General features: G+C 42.4%; 1 protein-coding gene across 2 annotated transcripts in view; it reads right to left on the reverse strand.

Moving 5' to 3' along the window:
• LOC117139019 (ecdysone-induced protein 74EF) overlaps positions 1–25,461 on the reverse strand; it is a 42,627-nt gene that overhangs the window by 6,387 nt on the left and 10,779 nt on the right. Inside the window, exon 1 of one of the 2 annotated variants that reach the window (XM_033301113.1) lies at positions 8,255–10,064. The exons of the other annotated variant lie outside the window; for it this stretch is intronic. Within the exon in view, the coding sequence (XP_033157004.1) occupies positions 8,255–9,293 (1,039 nt within the window). The 5' untranslated portion in view covers positions 9,294–10,064. Of the gene's footprint in view, positions 1–8,254; positions 10,065–25,461 lie in introns of those variants that run through there. 2 annotated transcript variants of the gene reach the window in all.

Raw genomic sequence — 25,461 nt, forward strand, 5'->3', positions numbered from 1 at the left:
ATGAAAATAAGCAGAGGCAAAAAAATTGCATTGAATGTCAAGCGGTACGCACACACACACACACATTCACACGAATCAAAGCCGCGGCAACTGCAATGTGCAGGAAAACGTCAAAGCCAGCGGAGCAATGAAGCTTGCAAGCACACTCACTCTCACAGATACGCGCACACACACAGCCACGCCAAGCACTCACACACACACACACACACAAGCCCAGACGAGTGGCAGCAGAGAGGAAGAGAAATCAGGTCAAGGCTTGTCGGCAACGGCGACGAGTTTACAATTTATGCTTTGCTGGCTGCATTATTGCATGTTGCCGCTGTGTGCGAGTGCTTTTTACAGCTTTTTAAATACACGGCGGCCCGGCCGACTTCGCACACTGGCCGATACTGCTTGTAAAGCGGTGTAAAGCTAAACATTTTCCATATATTTGCAGATATATCATTTCCACTACGAAAAAGAGTGGTATCCCTGTATGGGAGAAAGTGGCATGCCCAAGTACTTGAATACCCTTTGTTTTCAAAAGCAATTCAATCTAAAAAATATATAAATATATTTTCAGTTATTTCTTGTAAAAAGCGGTAATTATTTTACTCTGCCCTATAGGCCATTTGGCCCACTGTGCGACGCAGTTGTCTCGTTTTGATTGCCGCTCCACTCGTCGTGGGTGAATGAGAAGCATGTAAATATATATATATATATATAAATGTATATACCCATATATTTTCTTGATATGTAAAAAATTCAAAAGCCGCAGCACAAAAATAAAAAAACCAAAGTCGTGACGGAAATCGCGCCGCAACAAAACAGCTGTGCGGTTGCATTGGTTAACCACCCACCCCCACTCCCCCCTCGACCAACGACAATTGGCCTGCAACAGCAGCAGCTTTTTTAGCGGAAATTATAAATATTTTCGCCAAGTTTTCGTTGCGAGAATTTCACTCTATTTACTTGGTGCTTTAATCGCTTGTCGAAGTGAAAATGTCGGAAATGCCCGTCACTTGCCTCGATTTTTTTTCCCTTGTCTGCGTTTTTCTTTTAGTTTTTCCGTGGGGAAGTGCTCACGTGTTGTTTTTTACTGCGGCCAACGCGGCGTATGCGTAATTTGTTGCAGGTGGCCGTCGACAAGTTAAGGTTCTAAATGGTAAACGACTATGTCTAAATCAATTTACAGCAAAATTAAAACATTCATGTTCATATAGTTTACTTTTGATTTTTTTTAAATCAAGGTAAAAGTTTAATTTATAATTGTGAAATGAATTAATTGTTAGGCAACTTCAAAGCAGTAAGTCGTATTTAAGCCGTGCTTTTAGCACATATTCCGCGTGTCAACAGCTTGTATTTTGCTCGTATACTGCAACATATGTATTGACTCTAGAAAATTCCTGAGAATTCAAATGTAGATTATTGTATTTATTACCGTTGAAATAGTTTATTGCGCAAATGAAACGTGTGCGATTACTTCCTGTGCGGCATACTAGGCGTATGAGTAATATACGAGTGTTCAAATTAAGTATACGCCTAGGTGAACAACGGAAGGAAGGCGAAGAATTTAGATTTCCTGGAAGAAGTTCATCGGTTCTCCCCGCGTTTATTCCGCCGAGCTTTCACTGTACCGCATCTGTGGCGCCACCATGGAAAAGAAAACAACGCCATAGAAGCCGACAATCAGACCGCCAGAGGTTCAGCGTTAATGGTGCATAAACAAACACAAACACGGCAGAAAGAAAGACAAATAGCCAGTGGTAATAGAGTCTACAAAACATTGCAATGCTGCGCCAAATGTGCGCTGACCTCTAAAAATGCGGTCTAATAAAACCAGCAGAAACTAACCAACCGACAAAACACACAGAAATACAAGAGAAAAAAATTAAATATATTACGAGAAAACAAAGCAAAATTGGCAAACAACATAAAAAAAATAATAATAAAAAACAACACACACACACACACAGAGACATGTCAAAGAAATTAACGGTAAAGTCATGTGCATGTGAGCTGGTGGGTTTTGCTATTTTTCTTTTGTTGAATTCGAATTTGGACTTGAACCGAACTGGCTCGTTGATATGTGCGCGGCATTTTGGGACAGTTACATCACAATTCCGGCGGATAGCGCAGCATTTGCCGCAATAGTAGGTCAATGTAGGTACGAGCCATCGCTGCCTGCTTGTTACCTCTAAATGATTAGTTCGCCTTATAGAGCCGATATGCTTTTTGTTTTTATATTCAGTTTGCCTGGCTTCGTTTTCGGCTGTGCGGTGGATAAGGCGTCATCCGTGGTGCTTGAGTTTTGTTTACAATTTTTCGTAGCATTTCCGAAAGCCGTAGAAGCTGCCCGCCTGTCTGTCCGACCCACAACAGCAATAACAATTGCACACCAGCAGCAACAACAATTTGTAATTGTTTATGGCATTTTGGTTATTGGCCTATTTTTGATGTGCCCAACAACCGACATTTGTGAGCTTGTGAGTTGTGGGCGGTTTGGTAAGAAACGGAAAGTGATTTCTGTGTGGGCCCAGCTGAAGGGGGATTTACCTATTGAGCTCAGCCTTTATCACCTATCCAGTATTTTCATCTGACATTAATCAGTGGAAAGTAGGCAAATGAAACTGTATACTTCGGAGTTGTTGGCTGAAATTACTGCTTTGGTTTTGGCGGATCGAATTACGGGGGAAACGAGCTGAAGGCTTGTTATGGCCAACTGAAAGTTCACTTTTTAACAATTTTCGACAAATATCTAGCTTTAACTTTTTGTTTTTTTGAAGATTTCTAGATACCGGAATCAGTTTGGAAATTATGCATTTTTATGTTGTTTACATTATATGTGCGCCCTTCCTTTAATAATCAATCATAAAACTAGCCTTGCCCCAATTGTTAACCCGCAAAAAACATATTCAAATTCTATTTAACAAAAAAAAAACATTAAAAAATACCAGTGACGGATGCCAGGCGAATTCCCCGAATAGCTGAAGCCAAAAACGACAGCCACTAGAAATTGCTTTGTATCGATAATTTCACTTGTGCGGCGCAATAATGCGCCAAACCGGAATCAAAATGTTCCCCAACTGGGATATATTTATTTCTTTATTTATTTTCAATAATAATAATAATACAATTTATGGCAGTGCAAAAGCGAAAAAGGCAAACAGAATTATGGGTGTGGAAGAAAGCAAAATTCAAGTTAATTCGAATGCAGCAGCGACAGACGAAAGTAAAATGCACAAAGAGCCGAAAGCAAAATCAACAGGAACGGGCGACACAACAACGCAAAAGTTCTATATTTAAATATTATAATTTATGTGTTTGTTTGGCAATTGTAGTATTTGTTGTTGGTGTGAATGTCTCTTCCCCAATTTTTTATGTGTACGTACATATATATTTTTTCGGGTTCCGTCTGCTTCGCTTTTGCACGATCCCCATTATTCCCAGTCCCATATTCCCGTTCCCGTTCCCATTCCCCTTTTTTCTCTCCCTCCCTCTATCTTTTTCTCTTTCTCGGCGGCTCTCTGCTGCTCTCTAAATTCCTGTTCTGCCGCCTTATTTTTGCTTTTATGCCGCTGCCAACTTCGCTGCTTTCACGGCTGCCTGTGTATTGGTGGCCAGAATAAAAGCCAGTTGTTGTTCTCTCGCTTCTTCGGCGCGCGTGTGTGTGTGTGTGTGCGCTTTTTGGAAATTCAGTCTCAAGTTCAAGGTCTCGCGGATAACGCACACCAGCAAAGACACACAGCTCACACGGACACGGGATTCTCATTGTTTACGCACACAGGCGCAGGCAGCGAGACATATGCATATCAGGCAATTTCTCATTGTCGTACGAAAATGTGTGTTTATTAGGGCTACATATGCAGTTAATACGAGTCCACACACAAACGCACATTATTCGTATTTATATAGACAACAGAAATTCTTCTTCAATATTTCCGCATTAAGAAATGATACGCGACTCGGTTGCGATCTGTGTGATTTTCTGTTTTTTTCTGTTTTCGCTGTGCCCGTTTGTTTTTTGCATTTTTTATGACCGCTATTTCTCTATACTCGAAAATTTCTCGTATCGCACAAAAGGAAATATAATGTAATTTTATATACTTTCCGATGATTTGTTTTTATTTCGGCTGAATCTTTCGTTTTAATTTGTCATTAAGTACTTTTACTTGTTTTATGGTGTGGTATAATATGCATATAGATTGACGCATTTGCCCCCCGAGAAGATGGTTTTATATGCCTTTCTAATTTGTTGCGATTGCCTAAATGAGATTTTGTAATGCGTTTTATTTTATGCACTGGGTTATGTTTTAAAAGATATGTTAATGATATGTCGTATTCTGAGCAAACGATTATTCATTTTATATTACATACATACATACATACATTTTATATAACATACAATATTTTGTCGCATTGGACATTCTTTAAATTTGCATAATTTTGTATAAAAGATTTTGACCAATATTTGTGTTTTATAAATTTCGTTTAATATTTGTATTTAATATTATGTCTGCTTGACTATATTATTTATTTCATATCAAATTTTTTACGCGTTCAACAGTTGAATACTGACTCAATTCTCGTAGCTTCTGTTTGTATTAACACTTTCTATCCGTGAAAAATAAACATTTTTTGGTCACGCGCCAACTTTTATGGAGTTACAAGTGCTAATTGGCAGTGAATACTATAATTCTGCTTAGCTATTGTCAAGATAATTGATTTGTGTTGAATTGATTAGCTAGTTAATCAATAAGTTTACAAATATAATTTAATAAAAGAAAGGGCGCTGTTATGATTAAATCTCAAATTGTAGTTTATTTAAAATGAGTGGCATCTACCATATATCAATAGACTTTTAAATTTAAGTATAAGTTTCCCCATTGTAAAAGCAAAATATATTTAAATGCTGAATGCTTGTGGTGTGGGCTTTCGTTGCATTTTGCAGCTGGTTTACCAAGAATCCGCGACGGCAGCCCCAAAAACGGAAGTTTCGGCTAGCGCAGCAAGTTCTAGGTAGCCGCATTACGTATACGACTCGTTGTCGCGAATTTCCCAGCAACAAGTCTTGGGCCTTGACCCGACCTATTGGACTCGGCTGTGGCTATCAAGTGACCATATGGCCACACCACATCAGCTGCACTGCGAACGGGAGATATTTCCTCAATTCGATTTTCTGCATTTGCTAATCCGATTTTGTAATTGAGTTACGTTGCCCGACTAGTGACATAATCCCTGCGACTAGGAATCGGGGACTCGGCGTCTCTCCTTGTCTACCGATAAGGAGATAAGTTGCGAGTGAGCAGAACCTCCATTGGCCAATTATGCGGAGAGCAAGAGCGATTACAAAATCTGAACCGGAGAAAGATACTTGTGTAAGTATCGCATAGGCCTACTTCATATATGGGGCATTGGCTTACATAATTCTAATGCGAAAAAATCGCCACCGCCGTATTTGGGTTAAAAGACAGAAAAAAAGGCAGAAAAAAGAGAAAAAATGGAAAATCATTTGCTAATTTCTTGCCACGAAACGAGAAATTTAAGTTTTTCCGCGCACGCTCTCTGTGTGTGTGTGTGTGTGTGTGTGCGATGGCATGTAAGTGTGTGCGTGCGCGCAGTTGTTGCCAATCTATTCCCAACCTACCTCAAAATGTTTTGCGTTAGGCCTGAAAAAAAGCAACAGAGCGCTGAGTTGGGTGGCAGGCGGTGGGCGGCGTTCGGAGGGGGCGCTCTTTTTCACTATTTCCCACAGCGCACTTACACAAGCGAGCGCACACACACACACAGAGACGCCGAGTGAGCAGACACAGACGCTCCAAGCTGGTTTGTCATGTAAAGAAACGCCGCGGAAAAGGGGCAGTGGCAGCGGCAAAGAGAGGAGACCGCTCTCCGCCGCATGTCGCAATTGAAAGTTGCCTCCGCTGCCTCAATGTGTGGGTGGTTCAATATTGCTGCCGTCGAAAGGTTGAAGGTAAGACCAGAAACCAAAACAAAGCCCCACAAAATGAAGTCATGAGGAACGCACACAAGCAGCCACAAAAAATGCAAAGAAAAAACCAAAAAAAAAAACCGCAGAAAAAGGTTAAAACCCATATAAATAAAAGATGAAAATGCTCGTCGTGTCGCAAGCGGAAAATATATATCATCTAGGAATTTGTGTGCGAAAAATAAATAATAAAACTCCGAAACGAAGTCTGTAGTGAAAAGGAAGCCGAGAGATTTACTGACGGACGGGAATGTTTCGACAGAAGTTGCAAGTTTTTGGAGCGAGGCGGTCAAGTGGGGTTCCAGTTGAAGATTTTGCGTACTACCAATCATTTTAAGCCATGCAATATATGGGGAATTGAGCCAAATGTATTTGTATCTATATTAAAGGGTTGGGTTCAATGTGCTCTAAGAAAAACTGAACTTTTCATTATAACATCATATAATTACTTTTCAGTTCTTTATAAATATTTATAAACATATACTGCTTTAACTAGATACTCGTTCAACGAAATCTGCTAACCAAAAATATCTTTTTTTATGGTTTCTCATCTGGCTGGAAAAAGAAGTTGCCACTTTCAATTTTACCTTAATCAAATATTATTTTAGATAATATTGGCATTGGATGTACTGCTAATAACATGTAAATTTGCCTAACCATCTTAATTTATTAGCACTCAAATTGTTTTGTATATATACTCAGAACATTTACTACTACATTTAATGTGTATATTCTCCACTTGATGTAGGATTGGGAATTCTACTTTCGTTTTTTGCCATTTGCCAAGAAGAACATTAGCTTGACTTGCACATTTTTCCCCAATCCCCATTCCCACACTGCATAAATCTGTTGGCGACGGCCACTTTGGCCAGATGTGAGATGCGAGAGGAGCATTTCCGCCAGCCACTTGGCCAAGAACTGCAATTGGCAGGCAGCGTTTGTGGCGGTTTAGTGTGTATCCGAAGCCCAGGGCTCCAGTCGAGCCAAAGCCAGAGCCAAAATCAAAGCGAAACCCCAAACTAAAGTGGGGTAAACTTTGGCAAAAGTGAAGGCAGCAACAGCAGCAGCCCGGGAGTCGTTTTGCTGACGACGACGCCCCGTGTAAAAGTCAAATAGAGGAAACAAGTTGTTGGCTAGGGTTACCAGATATATGTATATATATGCGCACATATATAGGTGGGTATGTAACAAGTGCAAGACACAAACACACGCACACACGGATACAGATACTAGATGGAGATACAGAAGACCAAGTCGGAGTCTCCAGCTCATTTAGCAGTTGCCAGTCGCGAGTTGGCGAGTTGCTGTGGCAGTTTTAGAGCAAGTGACTGGGAAACTATTCCACACCACTACATACACTGGCGTCGAAAAGCAAAAGCAGACACACAGATACGCGTTACAAAGCAGCGAATGCAGCGAACGGAGAGCCAGATACGGATACCCATACACACACACACACAGGCCGAATCAGAAACCCAGCCAGCTGAGCGCAATAGTTTATAGACGGGCCGCTCTCTTTTCGGCTCTCCGTGTGGCGTTTGCCGCCTCAAGTAATCAATAAAATTGTTGAGGTGGGTTAGGAAACTGTTACGAAGCCGTTGACGTAGACTCGCTGCTTCTACCGCCGCTGCTTCTGCCGCTTCTACCGCTTCTGAACGCAGCGCCGGCGGCGGAAATTGCGCTATTTTAAATAATGTTTATTTCGCCTATGGCTGCCCGACTCTTTTTCTGTGCATTGTTGTTCGTTATAAACATTTCTGGGTCTTGCCAAATTGACATTTCACAATTTTGGTCAGTGAAAGATGGGGGAGTTTCAGTCGAGGCTGATTCATTGCCACTTAATGGCCCGTTTGTATAAAAACAAAATGAATAGTCACCAGAAATCGATACAGAATTTAAATGGAAATACCATCTAATGGGATTTCCTCTAATCAAGAGTTGTCTAAAAATAATTTAATATGCATTAAAGTTTTAAATAGAACCATTACGAGGAATATGTTACATATATTCTAAAATTATACGCTTATAACATATATTCCAAATTACATACAAATCATAACATATATTCCAATTAATTTATTAAATGAGTAATTAATTAATTTCGAATTCGCGTACTTCTTCAATATTTTATTACGTCAAAATGCGTAAGAAGAAGATTGTTATTGTTTTAATCAGAAAGTTATCCTTTTCAAGTATTTCAAAGATTCCAACGAAAGGCTTTACAGAAGTAACGTAACGATCTATTTCCTCTATCGGAACAATTAAGTTTAAAAGCTTGTCACTTACAATATCGCTTCATCAAGCTCTTCTTGTAGGCCGCCGATCTCTCTGCCTTGCGTTCCGGCTTGAGTCGCATCCTCGCCCGCTCGCACTGCGCGGAGTCGTCGGATTCCGTGCCGGAGTAGGTGCGTCCCCGTCGGCGACTGACCGCCGAGGCGGCAGCGGCAGCTGAGGCGGCTGCACTGGTGGCTCCACCCAGCGACAGATCCAGTGGCGAGTCGTAGCCGTTCTGGTACTGCTCCAGCAGCTCCTCGTCCTCGGCGTCCGCCTCCACGTCCGCATCCGCGTCATCAACATCCTCTAGAGTCTCCTCGTCCTCGATGTCACTCATGGGCTGTTGGTGCTGCTGCGGCTGCAGAGTGGGTGCTGCGGTAATCACTGAGCTGCGCTGCAGCTGCTGCTTTCGCTCCCAGAGGATCTTGGACACATCGTCCAGGGTGCTGCGCGTCTTGTCTGGCGAGGAGGGAGAGTGGTGGTGTTGCTGCTGCCTTAGGTGATTATAGAGCACTTTGAACTCGCGACAGTCGGAGGCTACGGACTCTGACTCCTCTTCATCCTCTTGAACGGGCGGCGATTTGTTGGAAATCTCTTCAAGTGACTCGGGGACTTTGGTGGACGCAACTGGACTTGGACTTTGCCGCGCCATCACTGACTCGGTATCAACTATGGCACCTGGTTCCTCCCCATTAACTGGATCCTTCACCTCCTGCCTCGTCTTTTCCAGCTTGTCTTCGTCTTTCACAGTAGGATCCTCCAGGGTCTTGGACTGCTGTTCATCCTCCTGCAACTCAGCTCCTGCTGGCGGCGAGGCTTCTGCGGGTGCGGCGGCTGCCGGCGGTGGAGATGTGGGCGTCACGGGCGAGGCCACTGGCGTGGGCGTGGCCGAGGACAGCGAGGAGCTGGAGGAGGATGAAGACAGCGACAGCGAGGACGAGGAACTCGAACTGGAACTAGAGCTGGAGCTGGACACATTGACAAGCGATGCCGCCGCCTGGCTGGCGAAGTTGTGCGCCGAGGCGGCCACCAAATGTTGCACCATAATCATTTTGCACGACGCGGCGTATGCGTGATGTCTGCGTTAATGGGTTTGGCGATATTGCGTATACGCAACGTTCTACACTCTAGACATGATTCTTATGTCTGGTTTTTTAGGGGCTTCAAATTTTCTTATTAAAGAAATTGCACTAAGTTTTTGCACTCGGTTCGTTGCTTGTTTGTTTGTTTGCTTGTTGGTTTATTGTTACTTCTTTACGCTTGAGGTATTTGTTTGATTTCGAAAATTGATCAGGTTTTGAACTTTTTTGCACTAATTGTGGACGTTTCATATGCTAACTTTCTGGCTTAAACTTAAACACATTTTGCTACATTAGCTATTACATTTTGTTTTCCCGCGGGTCAAACATTTGCTTGTTGCTTGCTTCTGTTTCTCTGGTATTCTGTGTGTGTTTTGGCTGTTCAGTTTTTCTCTGTTTTGGGCCGCTAATTCGTCGCTCGCCGCGGCACGTCATTTATCTCTTACGGTATCAGCAAAACTAAAATCTAAAGTCAGCACAAAAACCGCTGCGAGTGTTTGTTAGGCGCAAACACCGAACAACAAACGTCGGCTTCGACGTCAGCGCCAGCAGCGACGCCGACTGCGATGCTGCGGCTGCAAAAGCGCGCGCGCGCCCCACTCACCGATGCCCCAATACCAGTGCACCAGCTCCCCGCTCACGCACACACACTTACACGAACGCACGCACCGCGGGAGAAACACACACTTGCACAGGTGCAAAAGAGCCAAATCGGCGGACTGAATGGGGCTCGCTCGCTCGACTCGCTTACGCCGACTGAACGACTGAACGACTGAATCGACGGCACGACGTTGCTGCCGCTGCCGCTGGTGTTGCGAAAAACGTTGCGAGAGAGCGCAAAAATGGCAAACAAACGTAATCGCGGGGCAAAGACAGGGGGAGACCGAGAGAGAAATAGAGAGAGCACGCGAATGTTTGGAGCTCTCTCTGCTGCGTCTTCCTCTTCACCCCCACCACCTCGCTGTTGCATCGGTGTGTGTGTGTGTGTGTGTGTGCATGTTTGGGGGATTTGTGTGCCACATGCGCATTTGCATGCAATTCTCGAGGGGATTTTGGCGGGTTTTGCGGGGTGGGGATGGAGGAGCGAAGAGGGACATCCACAGTAGCAAGTCCCTCAAGAATGTTGTCAAGTTAGGATTACTTTCAGCTGCACAGCGAAAAATGCATTCCCGCTTGTGAAACTTAACTTGAACCATTTTAAGTTTTTAGTATATGACTAAAAGAAGTTATTGTCATTAACAGATTTTGCAGCCATTGAAATCTTAAGGAATCTTAAAGAAAAACAAAAGTTTTACAATGCAGTACAAAGAAACTATCAGAAGTCTATGGAAACTCCTTCAAGTCAACGCACTAAAAAGAGGTTATCAACAACCCAAGATTACCTTTCTAGATCCATCCGTAACACTATATAGGCATTATTTGGAAAAATTCCCAATATAAAGTTATTAAATAATTAAGATTGAAAATAAAATATTAATACATAAACAACGATATCTAAATATTTGCATGGATGAAATATGTTCATTTGTGAATGGAAAAAACCTCTTTATTAATGTATTAAAACCTATTTTAAGAAATATGATCATCTTAATTCCAATTAACGGAATTACAGCATTTTTCCCGATGCCCCAACAAAGGCTGATTATTTCCCCTTAAAGATCATTACACATCATCGGGAGCGATTAAAACTAAAAGTAACACAACAATCACAACAGCCAGCGACCCAGACCCAGTGCTCTCCACTCTCAGGGCTCCACTGCCTCCCTCCCCCCTTTCTTCATCGCGTCCTCTCTTCGTCTCCGCGATTCTCTGGAGAAGGCTATCGGTGGCTCGCCAAATGGGTCAGGCCCCGTCAAAAGGGCTAAGCGATCATCTGGTCTGTGTTTTTGCACAGCGAAGAGGAACTGAGACGGGGGATGAGCGAAAGGGAGAGAAGGACAAGGGGAAGCAGATTGGGTGGCTGTAGAGGATGAGGAAGGGGAAGGGGTGCAGGAGAGCGGACGTCGCTGCTGCAATCGACACGATTATGACTCAATGCAAGTGTATGTAAGCGCTTTTCTCTGTCTTTGTGAGAGTGCCAGCAGCACTCTCTCTCACTCACTCGCTCTCACTCTCTTCTTGCTGTCTGTCAGTGGAGCAAATTTTCACTTTCCGTTTGCTTAGTGTTGTTGGGGGCCTTTCCATTTACTTTGCCGATTGCAATTCAAGTGTGCGAGCGGGAAGGAAGCCCCGCTTGCCGCTTGTTCTTTCTCTCTCTCTCTCTCTTCTTTCCTCCGTTGGCATATAATGTATGTTGCAAATAAAGGAAGCAGAGCAAGTAGACGGCGAAGAAGAAGAAGAAGACGGAGGAGCGGCAGAAGGAAGAGTTTTGTTTTTAGAAACAGCGAGGGCGTAGACGCAAGGGGGGTGGGTCGGCGGATTTTAGGGGGCAGGGGGCGGAAAAGGAGGCAGCAGGCAGAAGAAGGAGAAGCTAAATGAGGCGACGTCGACACAGACATACTTTTGCAATAGCTCTTTGTCTGTGTGCGCCCGTCTAAGTGCAAGAGTGTGTGTGTGAAATGAGTCCAATGTACCCACAACTAGGGGTGCACTCACAGAAAACAGGTATGAGATTAGAATTTTAATATGACCTCGTGATATATTGATATTTTATTCATTTCGTTTTATTTCCTTGCAATAGTCATTGTGAAAGTTATTTTGAATCTATCACATATACACATCGAATATTTGGTATTTGCAAGTACAACCAAAAAACAATTTGACCAAGGAGATTTTGTGAATAATATAAATAAATAAATATAAAATAAATTAAATATTTTCTTAAAAATTTTGTCTTCTCCGTATAATATTCTCTCCGTGTAAGATTTAGCAACAAAGGCAAGGGTTTGGGACTAGTAGAATGGATATGGGGGAAATGTTTGGGGCTTGACTGCCGCCGACGGCTCCTTTTGCCAGAAGAAACAGCAAAGCGAGGGGACTGAGACAGACAGACAGCCAGTCGTAAAAGAATTTGTTGAAGAGGAAGCGCATTAGGTGGCTCTGCTCCGCCTGCTGGAAGCTTCCACCTCTGCTGCTCCGTGGCCACAGCTCCTTGACTCCTTCGGCATTGGAATAGGCGGGCTTGGTTTGGGTGCTGACTGTGTAGTCGATTCATGTTTCAGCAGAAGTCATTGAACAGCTAACGACAAATGCTGCACACTGGTTGATTCGAATGGAAACTAATCAACGCGTTGGAGATAAGAAATAGCTTGCTTTAAAGATAAGTATCTTCTAAGGCTGTTAAGACAGTTAAGTATGCTGGAGTAATAAGCCAGAGATAAATTTATCGTGTGAAGTAATTAACGTTGCGTGATAAAGGATTGATGGCATTGAATGAATTAAATTTTAAGCCACAACCATATAAAATACAATGTTAAAATACATTAGGATTACTTTTACCGAAGATTAACAGTTAATTTTAAAATAAATTTAAGTAAATTATTAACTATGATCATAAGTTATCAGTCTTAGTGTTATATCTAGATCCCTTAAATTTCGACGACGGAAGAAAATGATCCTGGCGCCACTGTGCTAAGCTGGACGACAACACAAGCGCCACCTACCGCCAGACAGGCGGACAATGGGCAAGGAGGATGTCGGAAATGTATAAGCAGGGCAACAGTTTGGGGTTTCGGTTCGGGTATAGCTTTCAGCACAGCCCCACCAACACACACACACACACACACCAACAGACCGGACAAAACCAACTGTATATTGTATATGGTATATGAGCGCAGCGTCATCCAGAAATTTCGGCAACAGAGCAGAGAAAAGCAGCGCAGAAGCGTCGGCGAGACGGGGTATTCGGTGTTCGCTGTAAACAGCAGTGAATGACCTCATATCATCTAATACACGCGCCGTGCACTCAAACCCACCGAATTCTGTCGCACTGGCTGAGTGACAAACCGAACCGAACGACCCAGCGACTAACTGACAAACCGACTTGACTGACTAACCTGCAGACTGGAGCTAAAAGCTGGAACAGAAACAGAATCACAATCGCAATCGCCGCGCCTCGCCCCCATCCCGCTCCCCATCGCCAGATTACGATGGCAACGTCGGGACGTCAAAACCTGCTGCTCCTCCTCGCTTTCGCACCAAAGAAGTCTAAGTACACAAGGCGAAATGTCAGCCAACAGTTGCAATCAATTGGAAGTTGATCTTGACTAATTAAGCAGCTATCTCTGAAATATCCATATGTACTTGCAAAGTTTAAAGGAACTACTAAATTTGAGTATCTAAATGATTCAAAATTATTTGCTAAGTTGCATTCCTTTTGGTTTCGTCTAGGATCACAGTCAATTCGTATAAATTATTTATTAAGAAGTTCATAAATCTTTTAAATTGCTTTCTAATTATGTATTTATGTTTTGATTTTTGCCTCAGTGGAGTAAAAGAAGCAGAGCAGACTTTGTAATTGTTACGGCTTCGCTTGGTTGAAGTGGGGGCATCTCTTTGTTCATAGCTCGTAATCTTGCCGAAAAATTGTCCGTGTAGTTTCTTTGTCTCTTCAGGAAAAATGGGATGTGATTGCGGGGCAGAGGGATCCTTGTGGGTTAAACGAGCGACGTTTATAATGTCGTCGAATTGATGATTGCGACTTTGATGCTTGACGAGATTAGGAAGATGCTGCAGTCTGATGGATACCCGATATCAACTGCAAACTCGTGACCTGTTGTCGAATGGAACTTTAACGCTCGATTTGATGGGAAACTTACATTGTCAAAGAGCGTTTTCTGATGAATTGGAGAGGAATCTATAGATGGGCTAAATTAACTGATGAGTCATGCATTCTCTATTGAGTCTTAACTGCAACTGCACTTTAAAATCGAAACGAATTGCATATTCGGTTGCCGTTCACAGCTTTCTACAAATCTTCAGGAAGTTTCCACTGCCCTCAAGAGAAAGAGTGAAAACATTGAACACATGTTTAAATGGCATTCACCTTTGGTGCAGAAAATTAAAGCACCAACCAGAAACATCTCAATTCAGCGGTTTTTCATTATCACTCCACCGTGGCCTTCAGCCAGTTTCAATTGTTTCCCCATTTTCAGCCATCAGCCATCAAATTGGCGAAAATAAAACCACAATAGGTGCAGCATGCTCTTGACCATCAGCAGAAGCAAAAAGAATTATGCACCGAGACCGCAGAAGCCGAAAAGCAGCCACAAGTGTACATATACCGCTGCATCTTTAATGGCGGCAGCCACGGGGCGTATGAGTAATTCGCTTGTTTAATTTGCATGTAAAGCGGCCATTACAAGTGTCAACTCTTTCGGGCCGCCAGCAGCAGTAGACCCAAGCCTTGACCGCGACTTAGGCGTGCGAGTTCTTAACTTGTTATTGAAATGACGTACATGGAAAGATCAGAGTGCAGTGCAGACTTCTCATCATGATTAAGAATTATGATGATGACAAGTTTTTTGGCGCTGATGCTGGCAAGTTTCGGCCAGCCAATGTCAATGATAAGAAAACCACTGTTTTTCGCTGGCTGTCTGTCACTGCCAATAACGAGGCAAGAGATTGTTGTTCGGCGGGGGCCATCTAAAATCCCATCCCATGCCATCCTAGGCAATGACATCTACATCCAAGATGGAGTCAACTTTTATGCGTTTTAATTAAACGAAATCGAAAGCGCCAGACAGACAGACAGACAGGCCAGACCGACCAGACGGACTGGACGTACCCGACCGAAAGGAAATTGCTGATTGTGCTGCATGCAACGAACGTTATTCCGCTGTTCGCCGTGGCAGTAACTGTTTTACTGCTCATTTGACCAGCAAAACCCAGCTACACTTGCACTTGACAACGAAAATGGCACAACAACATGAAAAACTCCAAGTGGTAGCTGGAAAAACTCGTCGTTGTCGTCAGCCGCAAAACAATGGCATTCATCCTACATTTTGGCCCGAAAACAAGTTGCTCATACGCCCCATTGGCATTGTTTTGCTTTTCCTTTCTGTGAGCCACCCCCTCAAGTCCCGCCATTTCGGCTTCAGCTGCTGCACTTGCACTTTCTTTTTGCATTATGGTCTGGGGAAAAACTTTCGATTTTCTCGCGTATAAAAATAGTGAAAAAAAAAACATGAAAATATTTCGCTTGGCAAGAAAAAGAAAATGAAAGCGAAAATGCGAAATGGAAACGCGCAGAAAAAAGCAGGCCAATCGATGGGGCAAGGAGGGAAGCTGAAGCTGCAGCTAAAGCTGAAGACCTGAAATGTGTTAGTTGGCGACTTCCAATTGCAGTCTGTCTTGGCCTGGGACCTGCCGTCAATTGCGCTAAATGGCAGCGGCAACAGCAACAACAGTAACAGCAACACCAACACCAGCAACATGCAACATCTATGCTCAGCGCAGTTGGCCATTTGATTTGATGTGGCAAGCATAATGGGCTCCAGCTGAGTGCCACATGCAGGTCCATGAAGACAGGCCCTCGGGGCAGCGTCATGAAAACTAATGGAACAGCTGAAGCTCGGACGTAATGGGGATACGGATGGAAGTATCTGCAGATCGGGTTCTTTAGGAAGCAGCTCGAGGGAAACTTTAGAAAAGCATTGCTAGTTGCCAGTTTGGGTTACATTGACTTAAACTTTATTGGAGTAATCAAAAACCAGACAGTTTCTTTGATGTGGAAAATGAATTAAGTTCAATAAAATCGGAATTTAAAATATAAAATTGAAGGAATGCATAACTATTCTCAAACCAAAATCAGTTAACAACTACTAATTCACCTCAAAACAAGTAGTTAGTTTTGAAAATCTACACTTATTTTACAATATTTTCTATAAAAAGGATTTTCCAGTAACTGACTATTAAACAAATGTGGCTTATCTCTAATCAAGTTTCCCCTAGTCCCCCAACTCGATTAGCCGATCAAATCATAATCACCGTCAACTGCAGCGAACTTGGCCCACTGAATGTTGCCGTTGAGCCCGTCAATTAGCGGCAGCAAGAAACAGCGGTAAAAAAACAACCGCAGATGTGAGAGAAAGGAAAACCCATGATTTGGCTTTGGCCACCAGGTTGGATGACCAAGCCGCAACTGCAGTGGCCAGCGATCGCGAATCTCGCGCTGCATTTGTATGCAGCGCCACTCGAGCATTCGACCGTTTGGCCATTCATAATGAAAGTGAATTTCGTACGGGTTTCCTCGGTGGCTCTCCTCCGTGTGAAGCCAAGCATCGATCTGCTGGCCAATTTCTAATGCTGTACGTTGCACGGCATGGCTCGGTGTCTTTTGGCCAAGAGCAAGGCAAAACCAGTTGGCAGTGTTGGCCGGGTAAAAGTGTCTTAGTAGGACGCTTTTGGCATCGTCATCGCTCGGATCCGATGGATACGATGGATCGTCTTGGATCGGATCGGGTAACACTGACTGACTAACTGAGTAACAGACTTCTTGGTCATGCAACGAGCGTATGCAGAAAATCAAAGGAAAAGCGAAAAGAAAACGCAGCGGGCCACATGTGGAATGGCCAACAGTTTCACATTCGCCGATTTTCTTTTCTTTTCGTTTATTTTATTTTGTTTACATTATATTTGATTTTTTTTTGGCACAATCATTTGGCTGCAATGTCCACGTCCGTGGCGGAAAGTATTTATTTTAATTAACAAATCGCGTTGGAGTGCCGAGAGTTGGTTGCTCGATTTTCAATTGATTTCCGAAAGCCATCAATTTGAATTTTTACTTTCGCCCATCTGACAGTTGATTTGAAATGTCAACTCAGTGCAATGGTTGGCCAGAAATGGGGTTTTAATAAATTCCTTAATAAATCTTAAAGATAAGTTTCTTTAGGTATTGCTTTTCGAAGAAGGGAATATATACATATGTGACCTCTCTGTTCTACTTAGTACCGAAAGCATTTTGAAGGATACGAATTTGAACTGTAGGAGTAAAGCCCTTTTGTACGAATATTAGATCTTTAAATGATCATTTTCATTTATGATTACCATCCTAATATGACAACTTCTTTATTTGAGTCATTTAAAAGGGTCACATTGCTTTCCAAAAGTATTCTTCGAATGCATTCTCAATTCTCCCCGTTGTATATCCGCAACCTTGTCTATGAGTCTAACAATTGACCCCGTATCACCCCGGCCCACTACAATTATATCCTTCCCAGTGCAAACCCCCCGTAGATGGTTGGCTTCTAATGAATATTGAAATTCAATGGAAACACTTTTCTCGAAGTCTCCCGTCTCCGTCGCTCCGGATTCGTTGTCTCGCTCAGTGTCAGTCGCCAAACAGACAAAAGTTGATTAAACTGCACAATAACAAACGGCAACAACAACTACAACGGCCGTTTTCAAGTTCAACCTATTGTGAGTCCGCCAGATACAAACGTAAATTCAAAAGAGCATTTCGACTGGAAAATTCCCAAAAAAAAATCAAAAAAAATAGAAACACAAAATAAAGCAAGAAAAACTAAATAATTCATACTAATAATCGAAAGCAGCCAGCCAAGCTGGATTTGCAGCAAAAAGTTACATTTGCACAGCCGAACAAGTGCAACATAAGTCCCAAGCGAAATTCTCACACATTATTAAGCGTTGATTACCATCGAAAAGTGCAAAATATGACAGGCTTGTTTATAAAAACTATTAACTAAAAGTGCAAACTCAAAGCCTCTTCTGCTTTGTATCTTACAGATACATCGATGTTGTTTTTGCGTTTGCCTTTGCCATTGCATTTGCCTGTGTTTTCGTGCGTTTTCATTTTCATTTGGCTTTTCGGTTTTTGTTGTTTGTTTACGTGTTTTATTGAAAACGATTTTCAATGCCATTATAATGCACTTTGTCTGCGTGTGTGTGTGTGTGTCCGTGTGTTGTAAACGCAAGCAAAGCAAACGTCCGTCTAACTGTACGGCCGTCAACCGCAGCCATTGGGGCAGCGGCGTTAGAGGCAAGGCGGTACGGGGCTTTGCTTGCGCTGGCAACGGTGACGGGGCCAGGGGAGGGGGAGGGGCAGCGGCAGGGGTTGGGGCGTACATGACGACGTCGACGGAAGCAGCGCAGCGAACGGCCACGGCGACGACAGCGTCGACTGCAACTGCTCATCCGCCAGACGATTTGCTAGTGACTACTACTAGAATTTGCACGAGGGTCGCAGGGAAATGAAAATGTATCTTATCAGTTGTATTTACTACGGAATATTACGTTCCAGATATTTGTAAATTTTAATTCCATTTATAATATGTTATTCGGTTATCTCCTTCTATGTAAATTCAATGTTAGATAACTTCCTTACAATACAAGGACCTTTTATAATATATTTCTTTGTTCATACGTCTTTTGAAATACTGTTCCTGAATCGAAGTATTTTTCAATTTCTTTGCTTACTTCTTACTAGCTTAAAATTACATATGTACATATATGTACCTTCATTTATAAGGTTAAATGCTACCACACCTATATTATATTAGTTTAACTATGTTAGGCCACATTAGAATATGTGCAAATAAGTTAACAACAAATAAATGTTGGGTTAGGTTATGGCTAAGTAAATTACTTAAAAAGTCATTGAGGTAGGTCAGTTCAAGAGAAATGCACAAAATAATGCAACTGCAATCAAGAATTGAGGTAGGTTGCATTCAAAACATGTGATATATTGTGCATCAAAATGATGTAGTCGCCAAAAGGTCAACGTATCATTATCCATTTTCCATTTTATGAGTCTAAAAGTTATTATTATATGCTTAGTGCTATTTTGCAGCTCTTACTTTTTAGTATGCAGCTAATTAAAACCTTTTCAATCGGCGTAGGATGTTTCTGGATGTGCCACCATCCACTTTGCTTGCCCCACCCAGCAGCCACCGCTAATCGGGTCTTATTAATATGTTGCCAAAGGAAAGTTTTCACCGACATGGATGGCCGGCAAATTGATCGTGCAATAATTACTGCATAGCAGCCAGTTCAGTTGCAAGTTGCAACTTGCTGTTGCAGCTAGCTGATGTCGATGTGGATGCTGCGGCTGCTGCAGATGCTGATGATGAAGTTGTTGCTGCAAATGGAAAGCAACGAGAGGGAAAGTGTTGCCGCTGCCAGTTGGCAGTTTTCATTTTCCATGGCATGCCGCTAATAATACCAATCATAATGGCGCATAATAGACACACTGACATTGAAACGCGGCGCACTGGGTGTGTGGGAGTGAAGGGGGTGGTGGCAGCGGAGTGGAGCGGCAGACAGAGTCTGCTGCCAACACGGTAGCCCCAGTGAGATCGATTGGCATCGTCGATCATAGCCAGCAGCAAATAGCAAACAGAAAATAACAAATAGCAAGCAGCGCAGCGGCAGCGTCAAATTTTGCAATTGCAATAGCAACTGCAACGCCGACGACTGCAACGACATTCAACCGATAGAAGTCAAAGTTCTGAGAGAAGGCGACAGATAACACGTCACTTGACTCGAATGGGGACATGGACAACATGCGTGTCTCCCCCCAGCCCGTTCGCCCCCTTCCGTTCCGTTCGCCAGCAGAGCAGCAACAACAACAACTGCAGCAATTGCAACTAAAACAGCAACTACAACAGCAACTACTACGACTGCGAAAACGACGAGTCCGGCACTCGCCGCTGCCACTCGAGAATCGCAATGAATTGTCGTTAGCTTCGCCATTACCCCACGGGCAGTTCACTGGGTTCTCCTGGCCCCCATGGACCCCCAGTTCCCCCTTGACCACCCCGCCATTACCCGCAATCAGGGCCGTTCGCATAGATCTCAGGCACACTGCAAAAAATTTTAGAGCAATTAGATCTCATATTTGGAGTGCATAACTGTTGGAGATTTTAACTAGTTAAGCTTTGGGAGAATTCATTAAGAAAGTATTGCTAATAGCTAATTTAATATTATAATTTGTTGTTAAAAGATTACTGTTGTATTTTAAAGTCTATTTCGTCTGTTTCAAATATTTTCAAAACTTTCTTACATTTTCTGATTAATGCAATGCTTTTTTCCAACACTGCCTACTTTTTAACAGGAGTCCTTGTAAGTAGTTTTAAGTGCATTTAATATATCTATCAGCTTTAATGTTGTTAAAATATAATATATGTTATGTTATGAATGTTCTTCTAATTATACAAATAATAGTTGACCTTTTCTGCCAGTGCACTTCTTGTTTGTAATTTCGCATTTTATTTGAGATAGAATGTTGCGCGTATCGAACGCTGCCACCGCAAAATGTTGCAACGGGCTGCAGCTGAATCGCGGCGATCGATCGCATGGCAAAAGGGGCGGTGCAGCTGGGGGCGGGGGCGTGGCGCGGTTAGCTGCGTTTACGGCCGTTTGTCCGACGGTAGCAAAAAAAAAACATTTTTTCAATTTAAATTGTTTGTTGTTGCTGTTCTGGGTTGTGTTTCGATCGTTTTTTTTTTTTGCTTTCAGTTTGCTTTTCTATCAGCTCTGTTTTATTTCGAATTCCCATTGCGTTGCAATTGCAGTTAAAGCCAATTGCTTTTGTTCCTACTGTGTTAGTCGCAGTTTCTTGACGTGTATTCAGTAGCCAATGTCTCTGCCAGTCGGCGATTGGTAAGGATAAGGGGTGCCACAAGCACTTAGATTGATCAGGAATTATGGTTAAGGAGGCTTCTATCTTTCAAGGCACAAAATGCAAGAATCATTCGTAAACCAAGTAAAAGTAAGGTTGCGAAACTTCCTGTAATTAAGCTGCACTGCGATAAAGTGTCATAAAATAATAACATTTTAATGACTGAACTTCAGATATTGGTGTTTTTTCTGAGTTAATCAGTTTCATTTGGAGCACCATTATGTAGCTTATAGGATTGAAAATTGGGAGTCTAGCAGATTAATGCATTATATTTTAGCGGCAAATTAGTAAAATTTTTTGATAATGAAGAACAATCTTAAATAGAGATGGAAATTGAAAAATTCCCAACTGAAATCCTTGAAAAATATACTTAAAGATACAAAAACTAAAAGCATGCATTAATATTTAATCATGATCAAGTATTTACTGCGCATATATGCTATACAGCCAGCTGTTACAGATAACTAAATACTATTGCTTAAAATTTGAAATTAATTTATAACCAAACATTTCCTTTCTGTTAGTGATCCCTGTACCAAAAAAAGCACCCTGTACAGTGCGAACTAACGCACAATTACCCACAGACACAAAATGCATGCCAAGAGTCGGACGAACAGCAGTGCTCCTATATGGACAGCGATATATATAAACACATTGAATGCATTTTATTTGCTTAGGCATATTTTTAATTTGCGAGGAAGGAGAACAAATAATGAGTGCCGCACAAAATGGCACACGGAGCGAAAGAGACGGAAGAGTATCTGGTTGGCGAGCGAGTGGCGAACTGCAAACTGCGAACTGCAAACTGCAAAATGCGAACTGCAAGCGAAACGAACGCGAATGCACGAGTGCGGGCAAAATAATAATAGCAACAAAATTTTCCTTTTCTAGGTCTAGGCCAGATGCACAATTACATTCTAAAATATGCACACAGCTGAGTGTCTATATGTATATCTCTCTCTCTCTTTATATATATAGATATATATACATCTAAATCGGTGGGGAGCGAGCCATGTTGCTGACGCTTGGAGCTCCGGCTGCTTTCAGCGGCAACAACAGGTAACCGAAATGACAGCACTTGGGATTTAGGGCCCCCACTTGACTTCCCCATTATATCGGCTTACTGCATGTGGGCATTTAGGCGCGGGGAATGCAATACAATGCGATATCCGCGATTATTCACCGACTTGCACTGGTCTCGTTCGCAGTTCCTGCAACCTATAAATATTAATATATGGGGGCACACGTATTTGTGGCCGGATTATAGATGCACACAATGTAGTCAGACATCCGCCTAATATTTTCTGCAATCGAAGTGGCTGCTGGCATTGCAGTTGCACTGCATTTTGTTCTTGCACATTGCTTACGCATAAAATGCTCGCTTTCGCTTTTCACAGACTACGAGTGTGCATACATACAAATGTATCTGTTTATTCGTTTTGAAGGACAAGCCCCGTGTGTCGAAGTGTCTGGGTGTCGATCTGCATACCGAACTGCAACAAGCGCAGAAAAACAATCTATTTACGCATAGACAATGTTGTCGCCAAACGAGAACGCAATGGATGAAAATTCTCTATAGGTGGCACCTTTCAAAGTGCTAAACACACTCTATGTTGCGGAAAAACTTAACTGCATCTAGTGTTGCACGTAAGAATTAGCTAACAAAACATTCCCTTGACTTTTACAAATTTAATCTCTAATAGGAATATTTAATTTCTCTTTTTGGCAGGATTATGCCATAGCATATTGCAACTTAAAAAAAAGTATTTAGTTTTTCCTGCTGAAAAGTGCTTTCAATTCGCCATTGCACAGCCAATTAGTCGTTTGCATTTATGACACACATACGATGCGAGACGGTTTTCCGCTTGTTTTCCCCCATTTCCCGACCCTCGCTAATTCGCATTCGCCACAGCGAAAAGGAGAGTGGAAAGAGACATGCATATCCGCTGCCACAATTGCATATATGTAGAATATAGTATATAGTGCTTCGATTCCGATGTGTGTCGGCACGATCAGAAGGCTAGACACACCAGATGACGGATCGTGTCCAAAGGTGGGGGCGTCGGACTGACAGGAGGAAATAATTAGGGGCAGCACGGTGATCAATTGGAACATGCAAAAACATGTCTGATGTTGTTTATTTGGGTAAGGATATCGAAATAGCATGCCTCGAAACAGAAAGGCGGCATGAGCCCATTAAATGTTAATCATTTTAGCATATAAAAACCTATGGGAGGTCATGTTTTTATTAAATTGGTAGTTTTATATAAAAACATAAGCTTATTAAAAATATTATATATATAGTATTAGTTACATGTTTATAATTGAGGATACTGGTAAGTTATGTAATATCCTTTTTGGGATTAACTGAGGTAACATAAATGCTTAGTAAATGCCCCAATCGATTAAAAGAATTTGATTAAGTATATTAAAACAAATAACGGAATTGAACACTTATCGTGTAAGAAACATTTGGACAAACGGCTGGCGATAAGTGGAATACGAGTTCTATCTTAATCGATTATTGAAAAGGTTAAAATACATATATTGTTTGAGCAACTAATGGCACCAATGACACTTTGAACATATCAAGCGTAAAGAAACTAATTTCACATTGATCATAAACTTATTTTTAACGGTTCATGAAAATGTTCATTAAAAGCATGTGACAAAAGTAAAAAGGTTTTGTTATCTTAAACCAATACCTTCCTGATCCTAGATAGTTGAGCTTGCAATCAGCTTGTCACTAAGTAAATACCCCAATTGATCGTCAAATTTTTGCACTGTGCAGCAAACAATCTGTTTGGCAAAGTCGGGAAATGGGATATGCAAACAAGAAGCGACAACTCGGATGCCCCATGTTCGTGTGTTCACAAAATATATACGTATGTATGTATGTACTTTATAGCGCCGCAGTAGATTCTTTCCTTCTACGATTTCGATTGGGATGGCATGGGGTGTTGGGTGGCTTGGCGTGTCAGGGGGAGGGGCTTTGGGTGGCGAGGGGATCGACGAGCATTGCAAAAGGGGAGCAAAGCAGCAACGAGCAGAGCAGAGCAGCACAGAGCTTTCGCACACTGCGAAACGCTTATATGGCACTGCTCCCCATGTGCGCGTGTGTGTGTGTGTGTGTGGGGTTCGCGTGTGCTTATATGCGCCGTGTGTGCGTTTGTTTGTTTGTGTGTATGTACGGGCGGGTGCAGCGAACTAATTCAAGGCTGCATACCACACACGCTACGGCAAAAATAAAGCTATCACTGTGTTTGTCGCGCTCTCTCTCGCCGCCTCTCCCGTGTGTTTGCTATTGCTTTTGCTATCTCGCCGTCTATCTCTCTGCGCCGCGCTCTCGCTCTCTCGCGCGAACTGCATCTGTGGTCGTGTGCAAGACAAGTTCAGCGCTAAACATTCAAAGTCGCTGCGATGGGCAAGAGCGGGTGGTGGAGCGGGGCTGGAGGGGGTGGTGCGGATGGGGGTTTGGATCGCACCGCAGTCTGCGACTGAGAATTTTGTAAGGTTGTATCATCATCATTGCTGATGTTGCTGCTGCTGCCGCTGCTTTTGTTTTCATTTCTGCCTTTAACGAGATGCGACGGGCGGCACACGCTCTAATGCAATCAAAGGGCCAGCGCAAACTGGATCCGAAGCCCGGTTTAGTTCAGGGACGGTCTTAAAGACCCAAAGGGCCTGAAGCTAGGGCTAAAAGCCAATAAAAGCTATATGCATTTTTATTAAATTTTAAAGACACCCTTTTTATCTCTATGGAAATATTTTCTTAAATACAATTCTTTGCTTGAAACACATTTGTATCTTTTCTTGTATTTCAATATTCACCATGAACCATTTAATGGGTTAAAAACCGATTTTAATAAAGTTCCTCATAAATCTATGCTTGATTGCAGTTCTTTTGATTCCTTGTTAAATAGGAAAGTTGTAAGAACTATCAAAGATCTTGAAAATGGTACCTTTACTTTCAATGGTTATCTGCATATGAGATATATTATAAATAAAAATTAAGTTATTTATTTTATTTGTCATTATTATAGTAATATTTCCTAAATGCTTTATATCGTATCAATGTAATTTGCCAAGTTAAATAAGCGAACATATTATTCTTATGTACATATTTTCATATTTTCCCTGCTACCATTCACTGCACATAAATCGCAGAGAAAATGCAAACATATGTATCTCGCTTCCCCCATCTTTGTCCTATTGCATTATTGTTTTCCTCGCTCTTCACTCGCGCTTTTCCGATGCGACTGCCGTTGTTTTTGTGGCTGATGAGGTGAAGGTGAAAATTTGTAGCCGGCCCCCTTTCTATGGGTCCCAGAAACACAAAAACAGACAATAGGGATGCCGAACTGGTTGCATGCGGCCGCTGTGTTAATGGGTTACAGTGCAATTAGGACAGCGAAAGGGGGGAGGGGGGGGGTGTGAATGTGGCAGCAGTTGTGTGTGTGTGTGTCTGTTTGTGCTTTATATTGAATCTGATTAATATGTAATGGGAGCGCTTATGTATGCAACACCCAAGTGGAAAGTCCTGTGAATAAAGATTTCACAAT

Source organism: Drosophila mauritiana, chromosome 3L (assembly GCF_004382145.1).
Source record: "Drosophila mauritiana strain mau12 chromosome 3L, ASM438214v1, whole genome shotgun sequence".
Classification (NCBI taxonomy): Eukaryota; Metazoa; Arthropoda; class Insecta; order Diptera; family Drosophilidae; genus Drosophila; species Drosophila mauritiana.